The sequence below is a fragment of the Rhinopithecus roxellana genome, chromosome 5 (assembly GCF_007565055.1).
Source record: "Rhinopithecus roxellana isolate Shanxi Qingling chromosome 5, ASM756505v1, whole genome shotgun sequence".
In the NCBI taxonomy this organism is placed as follows: Eukaryota; Metazoa; Chordata; class Mammalia; order Primates; family Cercopithecidae; genus Rhinopithecus; species Rhinopithecus roxellana.
In genome coordinates this window covers 43,209,056-43,236,341 of record NC_044553.1, presented here as the reverse complement: position 1 = coordinate 43,236,341, position 27,286 = coordinate 43,209,056, and the positions used below count along the sequence as shown (strand labels likewise).

At 41.5% G+C, this 27,286-nt stretch overlaps 1 protein-coding gene and 1 long non-coding RNA gene across 2 annotated transcripts in view; one reads left to right on the top strand and one right to left on the bottom strand.

Annotated features, from left to right (window-relative positions):
- Positions 1-3,801: 3,801 nt before the first annotated feature.
- Positions 3,802-15,007, bottom strand: LOC115897644. Its single transcript, XR_004057401.1, has 3 exons — positions 14,885-15,007; positions 12,436-12,523; positions 3,802-4,126 (listed from the first exon to the last, which is right to left on the bottom strand). It is a non-coding gene; the product is annotated as an uncharacterized LOC115897644 (long non-coding RNA).
- Positions 15,008-15,169: 162 nt separating this feature from the next.
- Positions 15,170-27,286, top strand: part of NEDD4 (NEDD4 E3 ubiquitin protein ligase) — a 173,615-nt gene continuing 161,498 nt past the window's right edge. The window contains exon 1 of the mRNA XM_030931102.1: positions 15,170-15,379. Coding sequence (XP_030786962.1) covers positions 15,335-15,379 — 45 coding nt within the window. The 5' untranslated portion in view covers positions 15,170-15,334. The remainder of the gene's footprint in view (positions 15,380-27,286) is intronic.

Below are 27,286 nucleotides of genomic sequence, written 5' to 3'. Positions count from 1 at the left end.
CAACCTTTACATGAAACATACCCTCTATTCAAGATCCACATGTACACGAAAGAGATATGTATGTTGAACAAACATATTCAAATATTTTGGGGGACAGATAAGGGGCTTATATTGTAAAAATACAAACAACTTTAATTTTAAACACCCTTCTTCCTTTTTTTTTGAGATGGAGTCTTGCTCTGTCACCAGGCTGGAGTGCAGTGGCACAATCTTGGCTCACTGTGACCTCCGCCTCCTGGGTTCAAGCAGTTCTCCTGCCTCAGCCTCCCCAGCAGCTGGGACTACAAACGCGTGCCACCACACCCAGCTAATTTTTTGTATTTTTAGTAGAGACGGGGTCTCACCATGTTGGCCAGGATGGTCTTGATCTCCTGATCTCATGATCCGCCCTCCTCGACTTCCCAAAGTGCTGGGATTACAGGCGTGAGCTACTGTGCCCGGCCAACGCCCTTATTCTTAAAGGGGTATACAACCAGGGTTTCTCTGTGGTTTATTTTTTTCTGCCCATTTCTCCCCATGTAATCCCTAGCTTCATGTCACCCTTTTCCTTTCTTTCTCCACCCTCCATTCCCTCACTGAATATACCAGGAACTCTGATCAATCTTCTTCCTTAAACTGCAGAAAAATTCAACTCTTCAATCCCGAATTTAGCTCTAGGCTCCTTTTGCATACCTAAACCTATCAAGGTATTCAGCAGAACAAAAGGACTTTCTTAAACAGAATGCACCCTCTTTAGAAGAGAACTCTCCTTATAAGTTAGCAATTTTAAACATTCTTCTTTAAACATTCTAGTGTTCTTGGTTGCACTAAGGATATTAAGGATCATGTTTGGTCAGTGTGCCCTAGAGTAGAAATTGGCAAGAAACCCCCAGCCTGGATGCTCTTGCCACTGTGGATATGATTCTTTTAATTCTGACCTTAGAACTGGATTTTATTGCTATAAATTTGAAGGCATTCCCTTGTAGTACAGATGCCAGTTATATTAATCTCTTGCTTACGGTCAAACATTCCATTGTACTCAATTAGGGTTCTATCATGTATGACAGAAACACATTTTTTTCTGCCACTTTACATATAAGGTATTTGTCTTTTTTACAAAAGGCAGTATTGTTTGGCCAGGTGCAGTGGCTCATGCCTATAATCCCGCACTTTGGGAGGCGGAGGAGGGCGAATCATGAGGTGAAGAGTTTAAGACCAGCCTGACCAACATAGTGAAAGCCCGTCTCTACTAAAAATACAAAAAATTAGCTGGGTGTAGTGATGGTTGCCTGTAATCCCAGCTACTCAGGAGGCTGAGGCAGGAGAATCACTTGAACCTGGGAGGCGGAGGTTGCAGTGCACCAAGATGGCGCTACTGCACTCCAGCCTGGATAACAGAGTGAGATTCCATCTCAAAAAAAAAGCAGTGCTCTTTATCTCAAGAATAATATCAATTTCTTCCTGAAACTCAAGTGGGTCTCAGTAAGAAACTAATTATTATTATGTTGGGGAGATTTTTATTGTAAGGATCAAGAGAATCAAAGAAAGAACAACCAGTTCTCAGGAAGGAGAGAAACTGGAACAGCTCTCGGGGCCTCAGAAGGGGAAACTCACAGATAATCTTAGGGGCTGCCCTTGGGATAACTTGGCACTAACTGCCTTCTGTCTCCATGTGACTCTGCTAGAGATTTTACTTTATAAACATTTTATTTTACTTTATTTATTTGAGACAGGATCTCACTCTGTAGCCCAGTCTGGAGTGCAGTGGCACGATCTTGGCTCACTGCAATCTCTGCCTCCCAGGCTCAGGCAATTCTCCTACCTCAGACTCCCAAGTAGCTGGGATTACAGGCAGATGCCACCACGCCTGTCTAATTTTTGTATTTTTAGTAGAGATGGGTTTTGCCATGTTGCCCAGGCTGGCCTCAAACTCCTCTGAGCTCAGGGGATCCCCTGTCTCAGGTTCCCAAAGTGTGGGGATTACAGGTGTGAGTCACTGTGCCCGGCATTAAAAACATTTTAAATTTAAGTTTTAAACACACAAAAATTGCACAGGTCTTAAGTATACAGCTGCATGAACTTTTACCAGGTGAACACACATATTAACTGGTACCCAGATTAAGACTCAGAACATTGCCCGTGCCCTAGAGTCTTCATGTCGTCTACTAGTCATTGCCTCCCACAAGTATTCACTATTCTGACTTCTATCACAAATTTGTTTTGCTCATTTTTGAACTGTATTGCAATGAAACCATAAAGTATGCTTTAATGTCTGCCTTCCTTTGCTCAATATTATGCTTGTGCAATTGTCATGCCAGACTCCCAGTGACCCCAACAGGGATGGCATCGTGTCTGAGAGGCTGAAGAAGAGACGTGGAGACAGCAACTGAGACATAGGGTTTATTGGAAGAACGTATATACAGGGATGGTCCAGTGGCAGTGGCTGGACAGGAGAACCAATCCCATTTGTAAAAAGCATGCAGTTTTTATAGCACTTTTGCTTAGCACCCTCCATCTAGCAACCTCCACCTAGCAGTTTTCATTTAACCCAAAACAAAGGGCCTCAATCCCATGTACAGCCTGCATTCCAAGGATGGACTAGGGGTTCAGATGTCCTTCATAGATAAGGAGGGAAACTCTGGGTTGACCACTCCTAGGTTCCTTAGCTCAGAACTCTGAACACACATTCCTCTTAGACCATAGGTTCATTCTTAAGGGTATACTTAAATTATTGCTGTCAGGTGCACCTGTCATACAGCAATGTATCCTACTGTTGCATACAATAGTAACTTGTTCTGATTGTTATACAGTATTCAACTCTATGAATACTATACCCTTGATAAACATTTGGGTTGTTTCCAATTTGGAGATACTATAAACAAAGCTACATACGAATGTTCTTGCACATGTCTTTTGGGTCACCCATGTTTTCATTCATCAAGAATGGAATTGCTGGGGGATAAGGTAAGTGCATATTCAGATTTAGTAGTCTACTGCCAAATGGCTTTCCAAAGAGGCTACGCCAATGTACATTCCCAACAGCAGATGATTACTTTCCGTTGTTCCAGATCCTTGCTAACATGTGGTATTGTCATTTTAAAATTTTGTATCCTTTCTGATATGTGAGTAGTGCTATCGCATAGTGTGCATTTCCCTGATGACTAATGATTGAGCACCTTCTCCTCATATGTTCATTGAACAATTAGATATCCTTCTTTGTGAAGTGCCTGTTTAAGTATTTTGCCTGTCTTCTTATTGGGCTGTCTGTCTTACATTATTGAGTCCTTTATTAGAATTCACACCTAAAATTTAAATTTCCAGAAAGGCTGGGCACGGTGGCTTGCGCCTGTAATCCCAGCATTTTGTGAGGCAGAGGCAGGCAGATCACTTGAGTCCCAGAGTTTGAGAACAGCCTGGGCAATATGGCAAAACTCTGTCTCCACAAAAAATAAAAAAATTAGCCAGGCATGGTGGTGTGTACCCGTAGTACCAGCTACCTAAGAGGTAGGAGGATCACCTGAGCCCAGCAGCCACGATCACACCACTGCACTCCAGCCTGGGTGACAGAATGAGACCCTGTCTCAAAAAAAATGAAAAAAGAAATGTTGTTATCCTAAAAAGCTCTCTGGTTCTTAATAATTGTAAAATTGTTTCCCTGCAATATTATTATCAAATAAGAATCAGGAGTAATTTTGGTTAAATTATTCCTGATAAATATGTAACATAAAACATATAAATGTGTTATATAACAGATAAATATGTTTGGTGGAATACAATATACTTATAGTCCAACAAATATCATCTAGTATTCTATGTGTTTTATTAAAATCTTACATTAATGTAGTAACAGTATTTTTCATTAACGGATACGGTTTGGCTGCATCTCCACCCAAATCTCGTCTTGAATTGTAGTTCCCATAATCCCCACATGTTGTGGGAGGGACCCTGTGGGAGGTAATTTAATCATGGGGGCAGTTACCCTTATGCTGTTCTCGTGATGGTGAGTGAGTTCTCATGACTTCTGATGGTTTTATAAGGGACTTTTCCACCTTTTGCTGGGCATTTCTCCTTGCTGTTGCCATATGAAGAAGGACATGTTTCCTTCCTCTTCTGCCATGATTGTAAGTTTCCTGAGGCCTCCCCAGTCCTGTGGAACATTGAATCAATTAAACTTCTTTCCTTTATAAACTACCCAGGCCAGTTGTGGTGGCTCATGCCTGTAAACCCAGCACTTTGGGAGGTCGAGGCCAGGGATCACCTGAGGTCAGGAGTTTGAGACTAGCCTGGTCAACATGGCGAAACCCCATCTCTACTAAAAATACAAAATTAGCTGGGCGTGGTAGTGGGTGCCTGTAATCCCAGCTACTTGGGAGGCTAAGGCAGGAGAATCGCTTCAACCCGGGAGGCAGAGGTTGAAGTGAGCCGAGATCGTGCCACTGCACTCCAGCCTAGGCAACAAGAGCAAAACTCCGTCTCCAAAAAAAAAACAAGAAAAGAAAGAAAACAATTACCCAGTCTCAGGCATGTCCTTATAGCAGCACGAGAATAGACTAATACAATTATCTTATTTCATTGTTTTTAATTAATAGATTATAAGACAAAACATAGATTGAAACAGTATCCTTTTTTTTTTTTTTCAGACAGAGTTTCACTATTTTTGCCCAGACTGCAGTGCAATATGCAACCTCTGCCTCCCAAGTTCAAGCGATTCTCCCGCCTCAGCCACCCAAGTAGCTGGGATTATAGGCGCCTGCCACCAGGCCCAGCTAATTTTTTGTATTTTTAGTAGAGATGGGGTTTCACCATGTTGGCCAGGATGGTCTCGATCTCTTGACCTCGTGATCCACCCGTCTTGCCTCCCAAGGTGCTGGGATTACAGGCGTGAACCACCATGCCTGGCCAGCACTATTCTTTAAAAAATTAATACATTATAAATAAGGCTAAAGTCATTTTTTATTTTAATTCCCCAAATCCTAGTACCCTCCCCTATGCCAGAAGGAGCCATTGTTAAAAGTTTGATGTGCACAATTCACTACAGTAAATAGTATATACACTGTTCTACAACTTGCTTTTTCCCTTCCACACTTTGTCTTGTTATGCTGTGTTGCTTACTCATCCAATTAACACATTTCAGCAGCTTTAAGGAAAAATACAATATCAATATACCACAATTTATTTAAGCTATTCCCCTATGGATGTCAATTGGGTTGTATATACATTGTTTCATATGACTTTTTCACATAATAGGGAAGACATTTCTACATACAAAACTGATCAAAAAAGTTCAATGTTTAACACGGAGAAAAAAATTACATTTGCGGTCAATACTTTTGTATCTATTCTGCAATAAAAACTTTTATATCCTTTGGCATCACCTAAAACATACAATGAGGGAATGCCCTCTTATTCTAAAATTCTGTGATTCTGTAAGTATTCCCAATAGGATATGCCAAGTTGTTTCTTGTTTTCTTATCATACACTGGATAGGTAGTGGGTTTTGTCTGTTTGTTTGAAATAGGCCGGACGCGGTGGCTCACGCCTTGTAATCCCAGCACTTTGGGAGGCCGAGGTAGGCAGATCATGAGGTCAGGAGATCGAGACCACCCTGGCTAACACGGTGAAACCCCGTCCCTATAAAAAAATACAGAAAATTAGCCGGCTGCAATGGCGGGTGCCTGTAGTCCTAGCTACTTGTGGGGCTGAGGCAGGAGAATGGCGCGAACCCGGGAGGCGGAGCTTGCAGTGAGGTGAGATTGCGCCACTGCACTCCAGCCTGGGCGACAGAGCAAGACTCCATCTCCAAAAAAAAAGGGAAATAAGGAAAGAAACAGAGTTTCACTTTTGTTGCCTAGGCTGGAGGGCAATGGCTTGATCTCCACTCACTGCAACTTCCACCTCCCGGGTTCAAGCGATTCTCCTGCCTCAGCCTCCCGAGTAGCTGGGATTACAGGCATGTGCCACCATGCCCGGCTAATTTTGTATTCTTAGTAGAGATGGAGTTTCACCATGTTGGACAGGCTGGTCTTGAACTCCTGACCTCAAGTGATTCACCCACCTCGGCTTCCCAAAGTGTTGGGATTACAGGCGTGAGCCACTGTGCCCAGTGACAGATAGTGTTTTAACCTCAAAAATATCTGCCTCAAACTTTGTGCTGCTATAACAGAATATCTGTTGGGTAATTTTAAGTGGACAGAGATCTGAACTTCTGGGCTAAGTAATCCACCTCAGCCTCCCAAGTAGCTAAGACTACGGGCATGTACCACCATGCCTGGCTAATTAATTTTATTATTATTATTATTATTACTATTTACAGACAGGGTCTCGCTATATTGCCCAAGCTGGTCTCAAACTCCTAGCCCCAAGCAGCCCTCCTGCTTCAACCTCCCAAAGTGCTGGGATTACAGGCATGAGTCACTGCGCCCAGCTGATAATTACCTCTTAAAGAGCCCACCTCTCAACACTGTTACACTGGGGTTTAAATTTCCAACACATAAATTTTGGGAGACATATTCAAATCACAGCAGAAGTTGCTTTAGTTTTGGCCTCAGAAATGAGTCAGAAGAAAGAGGAAGAATTCAAATGCTACAAATTTATTGTGAAAGTTGCTTGTATTTATCTGCTCTTCAGTCTCTTCAACCAAAAGCTAAACAAGTTTGTACAGGTAGACAGGACCTTTAGCTTAATTTATAAGCGGCTTCCTGCAAAGCCCTCAAGCCATTTTATCACTCATCATCTCTTAAAAACAAAACTGAAATGTTAATCTATTTTTGGTAGAAAAAGTTGGACACCATTTTATCAAATGGTTTAGACATCTGAAGCTGTATGTAACTTAAAACTACTTACTTGCCTCAGAAATATTACATATAAACGAAACTACACACACACATTACATTACCTATAGAATAATATTGAGCACTTCTAATTGCTTGCCAACTTCTCTTCTTGATCTTATAAGGAGATAATCTTATTTTCATTCACACATTTGAATCATTTTAAATAATAGTGTAGAAACATCGGACCTTTAGTAGGAATCCTTATTTATAATGCTTTTACTCTACATGCTATAATACAGTGGAAGCAATATCTTAAATGTTTAACTAAAAATCACTTTTATAGGCAGATCCTCTTATTCAGAATTAAGAATAGCTAGTGTATACTTGGGAGGCTGAGGCAGGAGAATCACTTCAACCCGGAAGGTGGAGGTTGCAATGAGCTGAGATTGCGCCACTACACTCCAGCCTGGGTGACAGAGTAAGACTGACTCTCAAAAAAAAAAAATAGCTAGGGTAAAAGAACCCACAAATAATGTCTTCTCCTAGGGAACCATATAAAGCATTTTGCATTTCAAATTATTATCTTTCTTTTTTTTTAATAATTCAGGCAAATATAATTGGACAAATTCTAAATACTACTCATTTTAACTAAAAGCTCAAGTTATTGTAGAACGGCAACACTTCTGTAATATTGATATTTTAAACTCTTTTTCATTTTACCACTCAAAAATTGCTAATAATTAAAATGGAATGTTCTTTGTAAGTTTATTTTATATTTGGGAGCTAAAATAAACAACAGCATTTGCTCAAAGGTCTTAAACTATGGCATACTAATGGTATAAATATGGTTTATCTATTGCAGAATTGAGTCATATGCAATAAGAAACAGCATAAAATCCATAAATAAGAAGATTTTATGACGGAAAAAATCAGTGTTACATATGCATTTTTCCCTGTTTCTGGAAAATATAATCTTTCATTTATATAACTGTTGACTGGCTTCTATGTGTCCAATGGGAAGATAAATACAGTTCCTATATTCAAAGAACTCCCAGACTAATTCAGGGAGAGCTACAAGACAATTGAGGTACTGCTGGATTAGGAATCCTAGCTCCTACTATGGACTAGAAGGGATGCTTCTTCCAGGAGACACAGCAAGGGTCCCACTATACTGGAAGCTATGATTACCACTTGGTCATTTTTGAGTTTCTCATGTTAGTGGACCAATAGACAAACATAGTAATTACCATATTGGCAGGAAGGTATAGGAGCTATGGTTCAGTTACACAAGAAAGACAAGAAAGCGTATGTTTGGAACTCAGGGGATTCACTGGGGCATATTTTAGTATTTGCATGTCCAATGACAACTCTAAATGGGCAATTACTAGAACCATGACCCAATAAGTTTAACACAACTGACAAATCATACCTCTTGGAGAGGAAAATCTGAGTCACCACCAGGCAATAACCTAGATTTGCTGAAGTACTGGCCAAGAATGGGAAATTTGAGAGTGATTGGTATAGGAGAGAGAGAACGCATATCATTTATGACCCTGAGACCAGTTACACAGTGGATGCTGAGCTTATCCTAGAAACCCTTGTCTATGAAGTACTTTGGAGAGGTAAAAACTGGACACACCTCGAGGACTCTGTGGTAGAATGGACTAAGTTTGGCGCAGATCTGCACGTGTATTAGATTCCTCTTACACTCTGACTCATATCCTCTCAACTAACCTTTACTCCAGTCCTTGCTGCAGCAACCAAAGATGTAAAGATGTAACCAGACAGCAACTCATTTTAGTTGTTTAATGTATATTTCACTTTCCGCCCCCATGCCTCACTGCCACTGCTGTTGGACATACCTGTAGGAGTCAATTCAGCCATTCTATACACAAGAAAATCTGCAAATATTAACGTCCTATGAAATAACCCCTGTCCAATGGGGAATGGAAACTAATGAATAAATACTCCCTTCTTGATAGAACAATTCTGAGGTACATTCTATATGGCTCCTGAAGGATCCTTAGTGATATCGAGCCCAAATTGAAAGGGGGAATAAAAGAAATCAGGCACATTCCTCAGCCCCGGGCTCAACACAAACAGGCCCAGTACAAACACAACCCACCATATATCTCTCAACTTCCTGAGCCCAGTACAAACACATCTCTCAACTCAGAGACTATCATATATCTCAACTTTAGAAAAACACCACCTGGAAAGTCCCTGATAAGGACATAGCCGTTTGCGGTTTTACTGAAAGCGCGGGAACCAATAGAAACCTGCTAAAATGTATAACTTAAAATGTTAACCAATTGTAATGCTGTAACCTAAAGAGTTCCCTTGTTCCTCTGTAACTTTACATATCTTATTTACATCGGGCTATAAAAAGCGAGCGCACGCATCATTCGGGGCCCTCTTGTATGCTGTGGAACGGAGGGACCAAGTTCGAACTTGCAGTAAAGATCCTTGCCACTTGGCTTTGACTCTGGACTCTGGTGGTCTTCTTTGGGGAATAAACGGTCTGGGCATAACAAAATCAGGTTAATCATGTAAAGGGAACTAAAAAATCTTAAAAAATCACTGCATGGGTTTTATGCCATTCCTTGTTTTACACTTTTCAGTCCCTCACTCATGTTTCCTAGGCTCAGTCATGTTCCGATAAATGTTTAATAGCTGCCTCTCCAGGAAAAAAAAATTATTTTGGTTTGTAGCGTTTACCTATTTCTGTGGTATAAATACACCATAATTTCAAGCTACCATCACCAAATCTGCAGTTGGATAGAGGTATACACAATTGTACCTTGGATGCCAGTATGAGTTGATTCCAGCACACTACTGCTTGGGAGTGGGTCTCAAAAAAAGATTACTGCATGCAAACATTCGTCTCAGAAGATATAGGGTGAGACAAAAAAGACAAAAAGCTACTGTCTGGGCCAGTTACCAGACAATCATGGGTGTACTGACATTAGCCATGGATACCAATAAGATGAGAAAAACATTCTTAGGTAGAAGAGGAAAGAATTTCAATTGTGTAACAAATTGGTGATAGGAAAAAGTTGTAGGAATGGGCAGGGTGTATGAATTTTAGGATACTCAGAGGTTTCTAGCCTTTGCAACTAGATAGACAATAATGCTATTTCCAGAGACACAGAATATAGGATGATGATGATTTCATTTTGGAATCCATTTAGTTTGAGATTTTTTTCATGATACCAAGGCAGAGATAGTTAGTGGGAAATACAGGTCTGAAGCTTAGGTAAGAGATAAGGGTGTGGAAGCTATAGCAAGGTATTGTGAAATTTTATTGTTGATAACTACTTATATTCCTGGAATGTCCTGCTGCCCTTCCTCTGGCTCCAATCAGACAGCGGTGAGGCTTTCTGATTACTGCCCTCAGGCTAGAACTGTTACTACAGAAATGAAAAGAGAAAGATGAGTCAATGCTCAGTTTTTAAGTTTTTAAATAGAGCTTTGAAACTCCTGGTAGAAAAAATATGTTGATGCTGGGTATGGTGGCGCATGCCTGTAGTCCCAGCACTTTAGGAGGCCAAGGCAGGCAGATTACTTGAGGCCAGGTGTTCAAAACCAGCCTGGCCAACGTGGTGAAACCCTGTCTCTACTAAAAATACAAAAATTAGCCAGGCATGGTGGCGCATGCCAGTAATCCCAGCTACTCAGGAGACTGAGGCAAGAGAGTCACTTGAACACAGGAGACAGAGGTTACAGTGAGCCAAGATCATATCACTGCACTCCAAGGCTGGGATTACAGGCGTGAGCCACCACACCCAGCCGTAATAAATCTCTTTATATATCTACATCCTATTGGTTCTGTTTCTCTAGGGAACCATAACACAGTGTCTTTAATCTGTCAGTCTGGAACAGTTCCTCCAACTTTCTTGACTTCGATGTCCTTGACACTTTTGAAGATTACAGGGCAGATATTTTGTAGTACATTCCTTAAATTGGATTCGTTTTCTCGTGATTAGATCCAAGTTATGGAGGAAAAGCAATGGGTTGCAAGATTTTGATTTGTCAAATGTTTACTTTGATCATTTGATTAAGGTGGTATCTTTCAGCCTTTTCCTCTATGTAACTAAGTACTTTGTGGAAACATATGCTGAACCCTGTAAAAATCTCACTTGTCATTGAACTTTGAATGTACTCATTATAATTTATATCTGTAATGAACTCATGGTACCAGAATTATTCGTTGGATTATAATCTGTTGCTATCATAATTTATTTTAGTGCTCACATTAGACCATCTTTGGCCAGTGGGAGTTTTTTTTCAGGTTGGTTCCTGTGTCCTTTTAATCTGTCTCCATCATTACTTTCATTATTTTCTGGGATAACAAGATGTTTCAGGCTCAACTTTTATTTGCCTTGTCCTAGTCCTGGAATCAGCCATTTTTTCAAGGAGCCCTGGTTTCTTTTAGCAAAAAAGTTAAAATATGGATACAAGATATGCTCACTGCTTTTGTGGTGTCATTGTTCCCAGGCCCTCTTAGAGTACAAACGCAGAAAATATTTGTGTGCGTGTGTGTTTGCAGCAGAGGTTTACATCTACATTTATTTATATACTATATATATGTTAAAAACTTTGAGTTCATATCAAGGCCACCAATTTCATTATAACAATACAAGACCCATTCAACTTTTCTCTTTCCATTCTTGTAACCCCCTTCTTTAACAGTGAAGAATGTGGTTCTCATTATCATTCATATATTCACTTACTGGATCACTTGTCTCCACAAGTAACTAATTTCCCATTTCTGCCATCACCAGTCCACCAAGCAAACCCTTCCTTGAACACACTTGGGTCCCAGTGCCTTGCACGTGGCCGTCTCTCTCACTACCTCCCACCCCTTGTGGGGTGAGGAGGGCATTTTAAAAGATGACCATGATACCTGAACTCTCTTCTTTACTCCTTCCTCCGCCTTGTTACCTGGAACATGGATGTAATGGCTGAAGCTTGAGCTACTCTCTGGATTATGAGGATAAGGGTCACACCTACGACATCAGAGCAGTGAGCTGTAAAGTGACTGAATTTCTGACGCTTTGGCAGAGCAAAGTAGCCATATTAACCCTGCCCTGCCCACTGTCTAGACTTTTACATGAGAGCCATACAACAGGAGTCTTTAAATCTTATTAGTTTAGGTAACTAACAGCCTAATGTAATTCTACCTGATAAATATGTCCACAGCTAGAGGCCAGCGGGAACACGGATACATCTACTAATTCCAGGAGGAAGTGATGAGAACCTTCATCACCAAGATGAGGGAGCACAACAGCCTGTTAGAAGTTAAAATCCAGCTTAGCAAAAAGACGCTCAGGGAAGACCAATGAATTGATTGGGACTATGTATTCTACCACTGGAGGTAGAAACTTAGTTCATTTCAGAAAATCAAATAGTAACATTTCTTGCACTACTGAGCTCTGGATCTGAGATGGGCTCTATGAAGAGAGTAGCTGAAACTATGGTAATGGCAATGCAATGGATGAGGTCCAGGGAGTTTCCAGAGGAAGAAAAAATAAACCTTAAAAATCTCACAAACATTAGCTATTAGAAAGGAAGCAGCCAGCAGATATTAAGAGTAAGAGAGAATTAAAGGAGAACTTCTGAACAAGACTTTTTTATATCCCTTAGCGAATTACCAACATTAAAGTGCATTTCACATCGTTACCTTTCATATTGTTACATTCCACATCAAATTTTGATCCCAAGTGGTGATATTTTAAAAACTGGAAACATCTTCTGCATCGCAGTGAAATCTACAGGCAGAGTTAAAGAGGGTTAGGTTACTAAAAAATACAAAAAAACTAGCCGGGCGAGGTGGCGGGTGCCCGTAGTCCCAGCTACTTGGGAGGCTGAGGCAGGAGAATGGCATAAACCCAGGAGGCGGAGCTTGCAGTGAGCTGAGATCCCGCCACTGCACTCCAGCCTGGGCGACAGAGCAAGACTCCATCTCAAAAAAAAAAAAAAAAAAAAAGAGGGTTAGGTACACAGACTACTAAAAAGTCTAGACCAGGTTTACTGGTTTTCATTCACTTCTTGCTTCTTAATCAGTTTGGAGGCTCATGTAAAGGCAGACTTGAAGGGAGAAAAGACTCAAGAACAAGAGATAGAAGGGGTCATGCTATTGGAGGGTGCTAGAATTGCCTGCATTTTGAGTTAGGATGATCCCTAGCACAGGTAGCAGGCACAGAATAAATTGTTAGGCACCATTATCACATTTTTCACACGTGCCTCTCACATGGTTATACACATACTCAAACCAAATCAACATGAACCTAACTGAAGGCAGTCTCGGTGGACAAAAGACCTTCATGGGAGTTCTGCGCAGTTGAGTGATATGTAGAGGAGTTCTTCATTCTAAACAGCTTTCTCAATGGTGGTTGGTTATTGGACCACCAGCTGATATCACCATCTCTATTTGAGCTTCGTTAATTTTAACGTGTCCCTCCTAGATGTTGACTGGGATATAATAATTACTCTAGTTCATCTTGTATTGGTAGCTGCCTGTTTAATTCTTCATGATTTCATATTCAGAAAGACAGAGTAAGAAATCATGAGTCAAATCCGCGGTCTTCGGAAGTATCACTAATACCTATTGGCTACATCAAATGGCCAATTTGCTTTACTTTATAATCCCTCGGGGATTTATTGAATTTTTTTTTTTAATTACCAGTTTTAGGCTGTGTATACTTCTCATATATTCATTAAATGTTAGTAGCAGTAACGGAAGCTGTTCTTACATGTTTGTAACTGTGCCCTGAAATGACACTGAATTAACTTAAATTCAAATGACTTAATTGACTTAAAATGAAACATAAAAATGTATATCATGAGAGATGAGGGAAATATTATTCGCAAAATAGAAGGGCACACAATATTTTCAGATTATTTTATTCTAAACCCACACATCCCACATATACATGACAGCTTAAAAAACAAATTAATGCTCTCATGGCTTTTTAGATTTAAGTCAGCCAACAATTCCTGACCATTCTGTAATTTTGTAGTCATGTTCGATTAAGTGCCATCTCTTTCTCCCAATACAGAGGAAATCCGAATTGTGTATTAACAGAATTTTTATACATATTATATGAATGAAATGGATCCTACCAAACATAAAGTACAACAATTGAGACGGAGTCTTGTTCTGTCACCCAGGTTGGAGTGCAATGGCGCAATCTCAGCTCTCTGTAACCTCCTCCTTCCAAGCTCAAGCGATTCCCTTGCCTCAGCCTCCCAAGCAGCTGGGACTCCGGGCGACCGCCACCACGCCCAGCTAATTTTTGTGTTTTTAGTAGAGACAGGGTTTTACTATGTTGGCCAGGTTGGGCTTGAACTCCTGACCTAAAGTGATTCACTCCCTTCGGTCTCCCAAAGTGCTGGGGTTACAGGCGTGAGCCATCGTGCCCGGCCAAGTACGACAAAAATCTTATGTAACAAACCAGTAATATGAGCTATAGCTTTGTTTCCATGTAGCATCTTGAACTGTTAAAAACAAATCAGAATTATTCTGAAATCACTGAGGAAAATAAAAATTAGATTTTGAGATTGTAGAATTTTGCAAATGTCTGCAAATGTATAAAAACAACATGATATAAATTGTGGCCTGGGTGTTTATAATTCTCCCCAGACTCTTTATATGGATGCCTTATTTGGTGGAGGTCTTCCTGTAATTATGGATCTATAAAGCCCATCAGACAGGAATATTAAAAAGCATGATTATTCCATAACCTTATTCCACAGGAGTTATTCTACAGGAGGTCCTAGTTCATTTTATTTTTCCCTCTTCTTCACTGCCTTCCGGTGCTGCTGCGGGTCAATGCCCAGCTAAAGCAGGTTTAGAGGGTCAGCCTGGAGGTTGGATGTTACTGGTGGGCTTTAAAGATGGACAGACTATAGGACAGCAAATAGCTTAGGAATTGGCAGTGTTCACAAATCCTAGGGAGAGAATTTCAGAGTCCGAGACTGCTGCGATCCCTCCAGGCCTCCCCATTTGCTGTCACGCTCAGGCTTTCCCTGGCGGTCCCAAGGTCCAGCTTCTTATTGGAATGACAACCTTAACCGACAAGAAAGCGCTATAATTTTCAGTTTGGGATTTAAGCGGGGATTAAGCTCACGGATTCCCAGGCGTCTGGTCAGAGGGCGAACTCTGGGTCGGATCTTAGCGAGACTTGTTGCTGAGGAACACTGCAGCTTGGCTTCCCGGCTCCCCGGCGAGCCCGTCAACCACTCACCTCCCGGGGAAGGGACCGAGGGCGAGCCCCGCCGCGCGCGCTCCTCCCACCCGAGCCCCGCCGCTCGCCCTCCCCACTCCCCGAGCCCGGCCACGCGCGCCCCCGTTCAGCCCCAGGAGCGCGCCCCGCCGGCCTTTTCCCGCGGCGCTGCCGGGTGCCGCTAGCGCCGGCTCGCCGGGGGAGGCGCTGCTGTCGCTGGGGGAGCGCCTCCTCCTCTTCCTCCAACTCTTCCCCGCCTCCTCCCGCTTCTCCTCCTCCTCCTCCTCCTCCTCCTCCACAGTTGTCTGCCCTGGGCGGGGGCGAGCGTGTCCGGTTTGTTGGAAGCGTTCGGAAATGGCAACTTGCGCGGTGGAGGTGTTCGGGCTCCTGGAGGACGAGGTGCGGGGACCGCGGGGCTGCGGGGCGGGCTTCCCTTCGGGTTATTCAGCAGTAGGACATGGGGAGGTAGTGGCGGCGGCCACGACCGGAGGCTCCGCTGTCAGCCCCTCCTCCCTCGGCGCGAGCCCGGGGAGCGCGCGAGGCGCCGCGGGGACTGTGGGGGCGGCTGGGAGCGCGGGCGCTGGGGGCTCGCTGGACAGAGCAAGTTTGTCGGGTCCATACCTGCCCCTTCCCGGAGCGGCCGCCGCCTTCCTTGTCAGTTTCCTTCAGGAAGTGTTGAGGAGGGGTCTAGGCGGCCGGTGGGGGGACGCACATCACCGCGCCACCCCTTTCCTGCCACCCCCGCCGGGTGTGCGGAGCTCGCAGGCGTGGGGAGACGGTCGCAGCATCCGTGTTGTTGATTTGCTTGCTCTGGCGGAGGCCGGGCCGACTTAACTTTACGGACTGCGGTCTGAAGAGTTCCAAGTGAATTGTCATTCGCTCGTTTGGTTTTTTTCTCCTTTATCTGAAATCCTTTTTAATCCCCTAACTAGAGACAGGGATGGAAGAGCAGGAACATAAATTTTCCTCCTCCTCTTTAGCAACAAGTGCCTAGTGTGAGAAGTTCATGCTTTTTTTCACCGGTCATCGTTGATGTTAAAAAGTAAAGCCAAAAAAATGTAAATACTTTATAAAGAAGTTACCATATCTGTTCCCTTTGAAAACTAGATTAAGCTCTGGGATTTGAAGAAGGCAAAGCTGTCTCTTTTCAGCTAAATAACTAATGCTGATTATGCCTATGCTTATTAAAAATATTGTAAGACCATTTGGAAAGGTTGTTCCGTCGTAAATGATATGTGGCTTCTGTGTGGTCTTGGAGATTGTCTCAAAAATGCAAATAGGTGCGAGATGAAAAGGCTGTGTATAGTCTAACAGTGACTGGTTCCGGGTGAAAAAAATCAAATTTTTGCCTTCTTGTTGGCTGATTAAGCGCCACATGTACCTGTTATCAAGATTAGACCCAATTAACTGAAAATCCATCAATCTAATTTATACTGCTTGCTTAAGTATTGTAATACTTAAGTTGTATAGTTCCTTCTCTTAGTAACTTGGTGTCGTCAAACGTTTTACACTTCTCTTGAGAGTTCTTTGTTTATAAAGGGTGGGCAATTTGTTAATGCAGGCAAGTTATTTCGGTATTTTGAGAATGCTTACGTGATGTGATTAGAATTTAATTTCCTAGTTATTGCTGCCAGAAGAGAAACAAAGTGATGATGGACAAATGATGGCGGCTCATAGTTCCCTCAGAAACAACAGTTAATGTGTTATAGCTAAAGATAACATTCTAGCTAATGGCCCCTTTATTCTGTAGAGGAGATCAGAAGATAATACAGCACTTCACTTATGGTCGCTTTCTTATCAGTCAGATTTCCCTGCTTGTTACATAGATTGCCCAGTGCAGATAACTTCAAGCCGATGTCCAACCCAATCAGGCTGGCCTTGGACTTTCTTTCCGTGCTATATTCACAGGTAGGCCTTACTAATTGCAGATTTCTCATCTCACCGCCTTCCAACAGAGCCAGTTGATCTTAGAGAAAATAGTGCCAAAGGTATCATTCACCATCTGTTTTCTCCCTCTTGATACACGATCAGTGTTTTTAATTATCTACTTTAGTAATTTCTCTGTTTTCAATCATTACCCCTCTGCCCAGTTGAAATAAAACTAACTGTGGCAGTTAGTGGGTGGTCTGTAAGGAACTGGGGCTAAAGGCCAGAAAGTCCACCCTTTGAAATGTGGATTTCCTGAACTTGCTGAAGGATTTGTACATCTAGGAAGTTTCATGGCATGGGTCCTATCCCATGCACATTCTGGGAGTTCTAGCGGTCAGTTCCATGAGTCTAATTTGTTTCTATCCCCACTCTATTTTGTCCACATTGAGGAAGGGAGTGAGATAGGAAGATAAGAGACATGATGATGAAGAATTTTCCACTTCTTCCATTGTAATTGGATTATTCATTCAACAGACATTAATTTACTGTTTCCTCTCTACCATGCATTGTGCTAGGCACCAGGAATAGAGAGGGAAAAAAGATAGTGTCAGCCACGAACTGAGGGAAAGATAAAAGTCACTTTTTTTCTTGTGGAGGTTACCGTTTGTTCACTATCATTTGCCATTTATTTTCTGGTCTATCACAAAAGTAAAAGAAGGATTGGAACCACACTCCCACCCTCCCCCCACCACACACATACACCCCTTTTGTTAAAGGAAGAAAGCGTTGCAACTCTGTCACTTCTAAAACTCACGGGCTAGTCTGGGAATAGGCAGCCCTCTGCTGTTGATTAAAAGTAAAGTGTTTTTTCATTACAACAAAAGGAGAGGATTCTTATTTTAAATTTGAAACTAAAACAGGGAGAAAAATAATTTGAAATGGGATAGAAGATAGTGAAAGAATTGTAATTTAATCAGTATGTAGTGAATAGTCCGAGTCACAGTGTCTATCAGCACTGAAGTATGCTAAAATGTAGATCATAACACCTCTCACTTTTCAGTGAGTTTTAACTCTTCTTCCACGTATAAGTGGCTTATAGTAAGAGATCGCCCTGGCTACACGTGCAGAATTTTGCCATTAAAGTGTTAACAAACCAAGGAGGAAGCGTAATAATTTATACCAGATTTGCTCTGACAGTCACTTGAGATTAACGGTAGGGAATAACACGCAGTGATCTTTAGTGGAGAGCAGTGTGGTAGATGCGGGGACTGGAATTCAGCATCTCTTCCCATTTCCTTCCCATGCACCTCCCAGTGATGTGGAGGTGGGAAAACTAAACACTGTTTCCCACACTCCCTTGAAATTAATGGTCTGGATCCAAAATAGGCTTCCCAGTTAAGTGCACTTACTTGAGATTTGGGGAGTGGAAATGAGGTGGAGCATATTGTTTTGTTTCTTTGGCTTTTTCTGCTGATAAGCACAGTCATGTAAACATCGAATTTTTCTTCAAAAGTATTCCAGTATCTGGTAACTTGCTTTGTACATATTGATAAGAAGTCACAGAAATAGTGGTAGTGGTGGCTTCCAGACATCAAGATTGGTTGTATTCTTGAAGTCATCAGTTCTGGTGATGGCTCCTGATCATCTACCTTTCTGATTGGGGCAGAGGTAGTAACTTCCAGAGTGGGTCGGTTCTGCCCTGTTTCTGATCTTCTAAGAACTGCAGCCCCCAACTATTTTGGCACCGGGGACCGGTTTCATGGAAGATAGCTTTTCCATGGACCGGGGATGAGGTCTAGTGGTTTCAGGATGATTCAAGCGCATTACATGTATTGTGCACTCTACTTCTATTATTATTACATTGTAATATATAATGAAATAATTATACAACTCACCATAATGTAGAATCAGTGGGAGCCCTGAGCTTGTTTTCCTGCAACTAGATGGTCCCATGTGTGGGTGACGGTAATGGGGGACAGGGAGATAGTGACAAATCATCAGGCATTAGATTCTTATAGGGGGCACACAACCTAGATCCCTTGCATGGACAGTTCGCAGTAGGGTTCATGCTCCTATGAGACTCTAATGCTGCTGCTGATCTGACAGGCAGCGGAGCTCAGGAGGTAGTGTGATCGATGAGGAGTGGCTGTAAATACAGATGAAGCTTTGCTCACTGGCCTGCCACTTACCTCCTGCTGTGTGGCCAGTTCCTAAGGTTGGGGACCCCTCCTCTAGAAGTCCAGCCTAGCATCTACTCTTCCAGCTCTTCCAAAGATTTTGTAAGCATCTAATCCCCTGTATTAGCTTCTTTCTTCTTAAAACATCGAGAATGATTTCTGTTTCCTATAATAAAGCCTGACTGAAGCAAGGAAAAGAAGGAAGGAAATAAAGAGGAAAGAGTTTAGAGTCTCCTCTGCCTGTATGGAGAGTGCAGTTTGCACATACAGAATAACAGATGCCCCTGGTGGTAGCAGCCACAACAATGCATAAGCAACAGAGTAACTAAGAATGGCATATTCTGATACTTCTGGACCCACTAAGGCTGAGCAGAAACTGACTCTCACTCAGTGTAGGAACAAACTTCCCAAACCTTTATGTACTACACGCAAAGGAGGAGAAGCATAGTTTAAGCAGCAGCTGTATTAGTAATCTCTCTCAATCTTTCATGTATTTTTTTTTGCCATTAGTGCTTTTTTGCAACTCTTTAATTCTGGGATCATTATAAAGTCTTTTTCATGGACCCAAGGACCAAAGAAGTGAATAAATATAGTATATTTTAAAAATAATTTATTTATTTACTTTTGAGACGGGGTCTTGCTCTGTCACCCAGGCTGGAGTCAATGGCTGGATCTCAGCTCACTGCACCCTCTGCCTCCCAGGTTCTAGCGATTCTCCTGCCTCAGCCTCCTGGGTAGCTGGGGTTACAGGCATGTGCCGCCACGCCCAGCTAATTTTTGTATTTTTAGTAGAGTCAGAGTTTCACCATGTTGGCCAGGCTGGTCTCGAACTCCTAACCTCAGATGATCCGCCTGCCTCGGCCTCCCAAAGTGCTGGGATTACAGGCGTGAGGCACCACGCCCATCCTATTTTAAAATTATTTTAAACCATCAGAAATGTTGAAAGTACAGCACAAAGAGCTCCAGTATCCTTCTCATGCAGATTCTGCAACCATTAACCTTTTCTCTGCAATTGTTCCATCACCATTTTTTGCCATTTTCTTTAATCTTTTTCGGAACCACTTGAGAGCAAGCTGCAAACACAATGCCCCATCATCTTTAGACACTCTAGTGTGTATTTTTCTAAAACAGGAATACGTTCCTGCATAACAACCATACACCCCTCCAACCTAGGGAATGGACACTGATACAACAATGCCATTCAATCCACAGATACCATCCACTTTTTGATAAATGTTCTAATAATTTCTCCTTTTCCTTTTCTGGTCTAAGAACCTATCTAGGAACATATATTGCATTTACTTGGCATGTCTTTGCAGTCTCTTCTAATCTGTAACATTTCCTCAGTGTTTCTTATCCCAGACAATTTTAAGAAGGACAGGCCTTACATTCTATGATGTTTCTCATTCTGGATTTGTTTCATTTTTCTTGATGACCGTGTTCAGGTCACACTCTCTTGGCAGGAATCACAGAAATGATGCTGTGTTCTTCCCATGCATCACACCAGGGGACACATGATGATGACTTGTCCCAACACTGTCAGTAATAACCTTAATCACTTGGTCACCTTGGTGTCTGCCAGGGTTATTCTCTGTAATATCACCCTTTTTCTCTTTATAATTGATAGTATTTTCGGGGGACATATTGTAAGATTATGCCAATATCCTATTTCTCATCAAGTCTTCATCCTCAGTTTTAGCATCCATTGATGAATTCTATCTGAACCAAACACCACTATTGTGTTTTACTTCTATCTCTATTAGTTAGCATTCTATGTAAGAAGAGCTTTCCTTTTCCTGTCGTTTATTTATATCAGCATAGACTTGTAAAATCCCACTTTATTCAACAGGTTGTAATCAGTTACTGTCATTAAATATTTTATTGCTCATACTGTCCCAGTTTGTCCAGTGGCAGCCCTTTCAGGGAGGTTCCTAAGTCTTTGTAACAAGTCCCCATCATTCTTTGAACGATTTCTGGCAGAAGTTGTTCCAGGCTTCTCTTGTATTTTGCTTGGCTCAGCTATCTGCAGTCAGCCATTTTCCTAGGAGCGCTGGTCCTATTTAGTATAAAATGGTTTTTACATGCTACAATTTGGGTGCTTGGTGTGCTCATTGTTACTGCGATATACTCTTGGGCCATCTCAGTGAACAGAGTTAAGCATATGCATGTGTGTTTGTGTGTGTATGTGTACTATACACACATAAGTATACACAAAGATCTATAGCTATTTCTATATCAATCTGTAAATACATATACTTAAAAATCATGAATTTGTACTGATTTTTTCCAATTCAAATCTAACAGCTGAGTTCCGTTATAGCCATAAGTACCTTTTCTAACAGTGACGAAATTTGACTTTTATTATCCTTAATATAGTTATTTGTTCATTTAATTATGTGTTCAGTGTAACTAACTTCCTGACCACGCAGACATCTCCTCTGCCACTTCAGCTCTTCACATCCTTGGATGCTAGTGGGAATATTGCTACTCTCTATGCAACATCCCTATGCAACGCTCTCCTCCCCTCCTCAGTACCCTTGCCAGTGGGCACCCTTCTGATACATCTCGGTATGGCACCTCCCTCCTCCCCTCAGTGCTCCATGCTGGCGAGCATGCCAACCATGCACCTCTGTGAAATTCCCCCTCACCCCACAGACATTTTCTGTAGTGGCCTGTGGTTGACTGCTCTGCACCAGGAACAGAAGAGGAGAAGGAACTATAATTTCTTTTATAGGTAATTAGGAATTCATATATCACATAGGAATACAATCTTTGAGTTGGAAGAGACCTTGTAAATAAATCATTTAGGGTAAGCAGGGGTATAGAAAATGGGATTCTTTTGGGTTGGAATTCTGGCCCTGTTACTTACTTGGTGAATCTTGCATAATTATTTCACATCAGTCAGAGCAGAGTATTTAAGTCTGCTGATTCTCCCCATCCCCTTGCTGTCTCAGAAGTATTCTACAGCATTTGGAGACATGCCGAAACCAGTTGAACACAGCTACTTCTCAGTCTATCATGGTTATCTACTCCAGCACTGAATCTTTAAGTCAGATTGCTGATTTGAATTGCTAAACCCGTTGTTCTGCTGAATTCTGTGGCAATTGATGTTACTCCTTTACAACTTCTGTTTCTTCTGGCCTGCTTGCCAATCGTATCAAAGTTTTAAGAGGATAAATGAATGCGGAGCAGGTAGGAGAAGTCTGGAGATAAATGCAGGGAGAAAGGCATAGCATAAACAGATAAGCATTTTGATAAAACTTTTCTGAAAGTTGAGTAAATATTTCTGTAGCCCATTGTTATAACTCATGGCTGGACTCAAATGTCTGGCTTCGACTCATGTGAGACATGTTGGGGCAATAAAGAGAGTAATATGAACAATCATGGCCGTGAATAAAGATGCTTTAGTGAAAGTATTCTCCTATGGGAGAAAGAGTCAACCTAAATAAATAACAGCTGCCTTTAACTGCATATGCACTATATGCCGGGCACCAGGTTAGATTTTCTCATACTTTAGCTGTAATCATCACAACATTATTGCAAAAGTAGGAAGTACTATGCCCATTTTAGAGATAAGGAATATGAGATTCTACTTTCTTCAAGAACCTTCTCCCAGTAGGTAGTGGATCTGGGATTGAAACACAGATCTCTTTCATAACAAACACTTGGTCCTTCCACTTTTCCGCTACTAATACACAAATAAAATAATTTAAAAGAAGAGACTTTTTCTCAGGAAGATGATGAATGTGAATGGAATGTGTGCAAAATTAACTTGTAATTGTTATGCTCTCATTTCCACATCTTCTGTCTTTTCTTGTTAAAGCCTATAGGTGGACCTCTGAAGTACTTGATTTCTGTATTTGCTTAACAGATATTTGATGAACACTATGTATCAGGCATGTAGGTCAAGGCATGAGGTATAATGATATACAATAGACTTTACCAACTTTATAGCCAAGAGGGAGAGAGAAACATTAAATAAATTATCACACATCAATGTTTTACGAGTGTTATTAAGGAAAACAGTGTAAGATGAAATTATATATAACAGGCTGGGCGCACTGGCTCACGCCTGTAATCCCAGCACTTTGGGAGGCTGATGCAGGTGGATCACCTGAGGTCAGGAGTTCGAGACCGGCCTGGCCAACATGGTGAAACCCTGCTCTACTAAAAATACAAAAATTAGCCAGGCATGGTGGCGTAAACCTGTAGTCTCAGCTACTTGAGAGAATGAGGCAGGGAAATTGCTTGAACCCAGGAGGTGGGGGTTGCAGTAAACGGAGATTATGCCACCGCACTCCAGCCTGGGCAACGGAGCAAGACTGCCTCAAAAAAAAAGAAGTGTTTCTAAAAATTAATTAATTTTACATGGTGTGGAGAAGGGAGAAAATATCAGAGAAATTGAAACTAAGGATGAATAGGAGTTAGCAGGTGAATAGTAGGGCAAAAAGCTTTCTGAGTAAATAGAACCACATGTGCAAAAGATGGGATGGAGACGAACATGAAGGTTGGAGTGCTAAAACAAGAGGGACAATGTCAGCAGATGAGGCTGGAGAGGACAGCCTGATCAGGCAAGGCCTGGCATGCCATGTTAAGGATTTGGAATCAGATACAAAGTGGAATGGAAATCAAATGCGCACACACACACACACCCATTGTCATCATCGTTAGCATTATTTTTCATAGTTAATATTTGTTCCTCATATGCTTAACATTTGTTTGCTAGTTATTTCTTTATTCTTGCTGCTTCACCTTTCCATCTGGGATCACTTTTTCTGCCTAAAGTACATCATCTAGAATTTCTGTTTTCTTTTTTTTTTGAAGATGGAGTTTCACTCTGGTCACCCAGGCTGGAGTGCAGTGGTGCAATCTCAGCTCACTGCAACCTCCACCTCCCGGGTTCAAGCGATTCTCCCTAGTCTGCCTCCAGAGTAGCTGGAATTACAGGTGCCTGCCACCATGCCTTGCTAATTTTTGTATTTTTACCAGAGATGGGATTTCACCATGTTGGCCAGGCTAGTCTCAAACTCCTGACCTCAGGTGATCCACCCGCCTTGGCCTCCCAAAGTGCTGAGATTACAGGTGTGAGCCACCGCATCCGGTCCTAGAATTTCTTTTCCTGACTGTTTGTTGGAATTGAACTTTCTCAGTTTTTGTTTTTGTCTGAAAATGTGTAGATTTTGCCTTCTTTTATGGAATGGGCATGGGGAAGAGTAAAATTTACAAAGAGTGAAATGCACAGATCATAAATGTACAATTTGATGATTTTCAACATGTAGAACCAATGACCCAATTATGATACAGAATATTGCCATCATTCCAGAATGCTCCCTTGGGCCCTCTTCCATTCAATTCTACCCCTCTACTCGCTATAGGCAACCTTTTGTCACCATGGATTACTTTTGCCTGTTCTGGAACTTCATGTAAATGGAATGTACATTATGTACTCTTTTGTGTCTTGATTCTTTTTTTTGAGAGTCATCCATGTTTGTATCAATAGCTCATTCTTTTTCTTGCTTAATAGTATTTCATTGTATGAATATAGCCATTCTCCTTTGATGGACACATTGATTGTTTCTAGCTTTGGGCTATTATGAATAAACCTACGGTGAACATTCATCTACAAATCTTTTCATAAAAGTATATTTTTATTTCTCTTGTGTAAATACCTAGGAATGGAATTTCTGGGTCATAGGGTTGTATGTCTTTAACTTTATAAGAAACTGCCCAACAGTCTCCCAACGCAATTGTACCATTTTAATCTCCTATTGGTAATACGTGAAAGTTCTAGTTGCTGCACATTCTTTCAGCAACATTTGAAGTTTCAGCCAAAGCCTTCCTCCTACTCCTGTCTCCCAGCCTTCTCTAGTAACCTACAGGTTATCAGCTCCATGTGTATCCTTCCAGTGATACTTGTGTATAAATAAACAGATATGGTGCTATCACACTTAAAAGTAGTGATAAGATGTAAAGTGATGAGTTTTTCTTTCTTAGAAATTATATAGTATTGATTCAATAAAGTCCAGTATTCTAAATGAGGAATACTTCCATAACCACATTAACGACAGCAGTTTCCTTTCCTACCCCCATGTTCTCTACCTGTGGTTGTCAACTTTAGTGTCCATCTGAATCATCTGAAGAGTTTGTTAAAGTACAGACTACCCCACAGTGTGGGATTCAGTAGGTGCGGGCCTCAACATTTGCATATGTAACAAATTTCCATGTGATGTTCATACTGCTAGTCCATGGAATCCACTTTGAGAACTACTGCTTGCTCCTGAATTGAAGGATTCTGGATATTTCTTCTTTATTATGGCTATTACTGTCAAAAACTCTTGAAGAATTTTGACTCATGCATTTGGGTATCATAGACTCCAGCTTTACAAGGACACTTCTAATTGATTTTATTTCTCAGTATGGGTGATCTTCCATTTATATTTTTATAGACTGTTTCAAATAAATTTACTTACCAGAGGAAGAAAACTCATGTCAATCTATAGGTTCCAGTTTTTCGTCTGGAAAATATGGTTGCCATAAGTAATGTAGCATGTTGCTCAAAAGAAGAAAAAAGGAGGCCGGGCACGGTGGCTTACACCTGTAATCCCAGCACTTTGGGAGGCTGAGGCAGTGGATCACCTGAAGTCAGGAGTTCCAGACCAGCCTGACCAACATGGTGGTGACATATGAGAATCCCATGTATGTCTCTACTAAAAATACAAAAATTAGCTGGGTGTGGTGGCGGGCACCTGTTCTCTCAGCTACTCAGGAGGCTGAGGCAGGAGAATCACTTGAACCAGGGAGGCAGACGTTGCATGCAGTGAGCCGAGATCATACCACTGCACTCCAGCCTGGGCGACAGAGTAAGATTCCGTCTCAAAAAAAAAAGGAAAAAGTATGCATCCCTCCCTAGCAATTTTTTTGTTGAATATTTTGTGTTTACCTTATTAACCTATTTAAATACAGTACTATTCACATCTGAATCACTATACTATGTTTATAATTATTTATTTCACATTTTTGTTTGGTTTAGTTTTCCGTATGTCTGTCACAAATGTAATTGCAAGCTGTTGGACAGAGCTTTAAAACCACTCAGTGCAGTAAAAATGTTATATATATATATATATATATACACATATATATATATACACATATATATATATACACACACACATATATATATACACACACATATATATATATATATACACACACATATATATATATACACATATATATATGTAAAAACACACACACACACCCCTACACACACACTAAAAAATGAATGCTAGCCATTTTCTTTTGGTTGTTCTTGTTGAAGACAGCCTCTTGCTATGTTGCGTTCCATCTGGACTGCTTGTTCTCTACACCTGTTGTGTAGCCATCATCTGTGGGCTTCCATTTGCCATCATTGTGAGAATTCACTTGATCTCTTTTCTGTGTTGAATGCACTGTTTCTTTAATTTCTTGTTTTCTTCTTTCCAAATTTATTCCTTATTTGGTGGCTTATATCCTCTGTACGAGGGGCAGGTACTGTTGACTGGAGCCTCTCACAGTAGAATGATCTGAACCTACCATTTCATTGTGGAATTCTCATATGTCACGATTTATAGCATTTTTTTTTTCCCTTGGATCACCCAATTTCCTCAGAGAGGAATCTTCTGTTTGGTGGATGCAGGTCTGGCAGCCTCTGTTCTCAGACACAAGTTGGGGGATGAGGCTGGGGTCTCATTGGGCAAACTTTTCCCTGCTTTTAATAAGGTATCTTACTCCTATTTTCAGCTACTTTAGAAAGGTTTCTTGCTAATCCAGAATTTGTCAGCCCCTACTGTTGTGCCAAGTATTCTGCTGGTTTCTACAGAGAGTATAAAGTTAATGAAAAGATAGACGGGTGCAGTGACTCACGCCTGTAATCCCAGCACTGTGGGAGGCCAAAGGCAGGCAGATCACCTGAGGTCGGGCTTTCAAGACCAGCCTGGCCAACGTGGCGAAACTAAAAATACAAAAATTAGCCGGGCATAGTGGTGCGCCCCTGTAATCCTAGCTACTCAAGAGGCTGAGGCAGGAGAATCGCTTGAGCCCGGGAGGCAGAGGTTGCAGTGATCCGAGATTACGCCACTGCACTCCAACCTGGGCGACAAAGTGAGACTCCATATCAAAACAATAATAATAATTATAATTATAAAAGTTAATGAAAAGAAAGTTTCCTAAATTTCAGCTTTAAAAGTGGAGAAAGGCGGCCGGGCGCGGTGGCTCAAGCCTG